We start from the raw sequence: 3,801 nt of genomic DNA, 5'->3' as shown, positions 1-3,801 counted from the left end.
TCTTTCGTGTGGAATTAGAAGCCTTGCTAGAAAAGAAAGTGCCTAAGGTAAGGTCAATTTTCTCCATACGAGTAACCAAACATGAGTCAGTGATATTGAATAATTATATAATGATAATCATGTGTGTGTTTGTGTGACAATGTTTGTGGTTTCTTGATGCATGATAGATTTTGTGAAGTTATGCATAGAAATGACATGAGCATTTTTTGTGGGTGTGCGCCAATCTTATGCATAAGGTGTACTTGAAATCAGCAGCGTAGTTAGGACTGATGTTCAAAAATATAGTTAATTGGACCAAATTGTAATTTGAACTGCATTGCACCATTCTTGCATTTATACTTCAGTGAGACATGGTGCAAGAATAAATATTGAAGGGTGCAAAACTGTAATAAAATAAGATAATAATAGGTGTAATTTATCTGCACACCCTCATTTATATGTAAGCCCGCCATTGTTTGCAATCCCTGGCCCTCAACTGGCAAGGTGATTTTTTGTGGTGTACGCTAGGCGTACTTGTAATTCTCATGACTCGCGAGATTGTTTTTGTGGTGTACGCCACTCATTTATATGTAAGCCCGCCATTGTTTGCAATCCCCTCAATTGGCAAGGTGATTTTTTGTGGTGTACGCTAGGCGTACTTGTAATTCTCATGACTCACGAGATGGTTTTTTGTGGTGTACGCCACAATTTATATGTAAGCCCGCCATTGTTTGCAATCCCCTCAACTAGCAAGGTGATATTTTGTGGTGTACGCTAGGCGTACTTGTAATTTTCATGACTCGTGGGATGGTTTTTTGTGGTGTACGCCACAATTTTATTTTACATACTTTACAAATATTTACAAAAATCAAATATAATCACCTTTTTCAAAAAGAATATAATATTTTAGATAATTTGTGTCAAAATTCAGGACATATAGTTTGCGCACGGTAGAAGGCACCTTACTTTTGCTCTAAACTCTATATACGCAAACACTACATCTCTTAATTTATAAGTACAAAAAAAACACAGCATAATAATAATGTGGTTTTGTTGCAGCAGAATGGACTAATTTCTCTCCTAATATGGCGAACCAAATTTAAGATAAAAGAAAATTTAGGATTAGTCAAAAAAAAAAAAAAAACATGTAGGAAAACAAAAAGAAAATCTCTAACATACTCACAAAAGAAAATTTAGGATTAGTCAAATAAAAACATAGGAAAACAGAAAGAAAAAACTCTAACATACTCACAAATTGGCAACAATAACACTAACATAATAACAAACAAAAATTCATAATCACAAATAAGATTACAACATGACACGACGTTGTGTGTAGCCTCTAATTTCTTCTTTATGTCTAGCTTTGATTTCTTCTGCGCACCTTAATGTCTTCTCAATGTGGTATCCTCCTCCAATTCCAACTTCCCTCTCTAAATGGCAACAATAACTCTCAAAAACACTCACATTTACATGTAATTTGAAACCCATCATGAAAAGAAATTCAAGCTCCAATTTGTTTAGTTCACTAGTTGTTAATCCACCAACTCTTCCAAAGTATGAATTTCTGTAATTCCTATAATCAAATCAAAGAAATCATCTTTATTAGTGTTAAGCAAAATGTGTTTCTCAGCGTTTATTGATCACAAACAATGCCTACATATAGGCTAACAATACAAGAGTTACACACTTGGTCAAGGCCAAACACAAGGGCAAGCGCGCGCCGAGCCTAAAACATAAGCCTAACTAACTGAACAAGGCAATACAAACTAACTTTTTACAATCACACTTAACAATTAGTACATCATCCCTTGTTTTTTTTTTTTCCTCTTCCAATTTTAATAGCAAAGCTATGTTGTAAATTCTCTGTTTCACATTTTGTTGATTTATACCATAAAGAATAAAAACAATATTTTTTTTCTAGCAAATATTTAGAAACAAAATAGGAAAATGTTGAATTTCACAACAATAACCATCACAAATAAAATAATTATGATTGACTATTTAACACCTTTACTAGAAGTAAAGCAATTTTGCAATTAAGTTTTAAATCCAAATTAAAATGTACTTCTTGAAATTTCATAATGTTTTTGTGGTATATATCAAAATATAATTTTGTGAAAAAAAAGTAAAGTTAGAAAATAAAATAAAAAATAAAAAAAATAAAAAATCTCTAATGAAACATATGCTCTAGATTTACTTAATAAATTGTCCCTTTCATGTGTTTTATAGCAAGTTGTATCAATGATTGAGATTGACATAAAAAAACTATTGAATGCAGGTAGTTTGATGTAACAACATATTAAAAAACTAAAATTAAAAAAGTTATATTCATAAATATTTATAAACCCCATTACCAATAAAAGATAGTTTATATGAATACGAAACTAAAATAAAAAATCGCTATATTTGCAGAGACTAAAATAATAATTAAACCAGACAAATATTTATATATAAAGAAAGGCGGAGAAGAAAACTCACAAATCTTCAACATATTTGGAAGCCACCATGATAGTTGTAATGAGAAGTCTATGAACATTTCTAGCATTGATTCTAAATCCAGGATTAATTTGACAAAACCTATCAATATAAACATAAGCCACAACATAAACTGAAGGTCCAGCTTTAGTGTACCTAAAAATTCTCTCTAAATAAGATTGAATTGTCAAATCTGGAATCTCTCTACAATCAAAGATGTTTGTGCTAATTGCCTTAGACAAAGATCTAGAACAATTTTTTACTATTCTCTTTGTTCTTGCCATGTTTCTCTCAATTAGTGAAGCAAGAACATTTATCACTAATGGTGTGCTAGAATCTTGTTGGTATGAAAAAGAATATAAATCTAAACGAAGTTTTCTTGGAGAAATTGTCAGAGAAGAAGAAGCCATATGAAGAAAATGGAAAATTTGTTTTTTGTTATAATTTTTTTTGGCAAAAGTTGTTTTCAAGAACTAAGTGATTAGTGGGGTTTTATTGATGTAGTAAGATTTTGGTAATGGCCTTTATATATATAAAAAAGATTATAGTAGAGTTGATTAAAGAAAGAGGGAAATGAAATGGTTTTTGGCCATATGGAAGGTGAGTGGAAGGTTGAATTTAATAAAATCAAACACAAGATTTTGTCAAGGCAAAGTACAAACATTGCCAGCTAAGCTCTTTGCATGTAAAAATATAAGTATGGGAGGAAAAAAATGTACTTTGTCTTTATGTGACTAACAACATATCTTAGTGGGATCCAATGAAAGATCACACGGTTGCTAATAATTTTTTTTAAAACCATCTTATTTTCAGAAAAAGTGTTCCGATAATTCAAAGTTTGGCTACGTAAATAAAATTTAATTAAAAGTTGTTTTCACCATAATCAAATTCGAGTTCTTCTAAAAATGAGCTCATTAACTACTTGAGTCTAATGTTTGGTTTGAGAGTTGTTATTTTAGGTTTTATATATTTTGGAAATAAATTTTCTGCTGTAATTACATTACAGTTTTCAGCCATTCAACTTAAATTAACGGCTAAGATTATTTTACTATATAATTTGATTGTATAATTTAAATCTCGATGATATTAAAATCAATAATTAATATTCACTACAGTGACTAATGTCCATTGCAGGTAATCAAGATCCATATATTTTGTACAGATACCTTAAATAAGTTTCATAACCTTAAAATAAAATTAAAAAAGATGTTTTCAAGTTATTAGTTAGGTACCACTTCCTTATAGCATTATAGCATAGACAAAAGAGTTAAATAGCACCTATGGTACTCTTCACGTTTTTTTGTCTATGGCCTAATTGATCCTAGGTATTTTTAATATCATGTT

The 3,801-nt window shown here is 30.3% G+C and overlaps 1 protein-coding gene across 1 annotated transcript; it reads right to left on the bottom strand.

Moving 5' to 3' along the window:
• Positions 1–1,213: 1,213 nt before the first annotated feature.
• Positions 1,214–3,053, bottom strand: LOC123893147 (cyclin-U2-2-like). Its single transcript, XM_045943070.1, has 2 exons — positions 2,461–3,053; positions 1,214–1,555 (listed from the first exon to the last, which is right to left on the bottom strand). The coding sequence occupies exons 1-2, from the start codon at positions 2,865–2,867 to the stop codon at positions 1,291–1,293; spliced, it is 672 nt and encodes a 223-aa protein (XP_045799026.1). The 5' UTR covers positions 2,868–3,053; the 3' UTR covers positions 1,214–1,290.
• Positions 3,054–3,801: the final 748 nt, after the last annotated feature.

The sequence above is a fragment of the Trifolium pratense genome, linkage group LG6 (genome assembly GCF_020283565.1).
Source record: "Trifolium pratense cultivar HEN17-A07 linkage group LG6, ARS_RC_1.1, whole genome shotgun sequence".
Classification (NCBI taxonomy): domain Eukaryota; kingdom Viridiplantae; phylum Streptophyta; class Magnoliopsida; order Fabales; family Fabaceae; genus Trifolium; species Trifolium pratense.
The sequence above is the reverse complement of the archived record's forward strand: the minus strand, read 5'-3'. Positions and strand labels throughout refer to the sequence as shown.

Coding starts and splice junctions, on each gene's coding strand:
- LOC123893147 (XM_045943070.1), bottom strand. CDS start 2,867: ATGGCTTCTTCTTCTCTGACAATTTCTCCAAGAAAACTTCGTTTAGAT. Junction 1,556..2,460: donor TCCAAATATGTTGAAGATTT/GTGAGTTTTCTT, acceptor ATTTGATTATAG/GAATTACAGAAATTCATACT.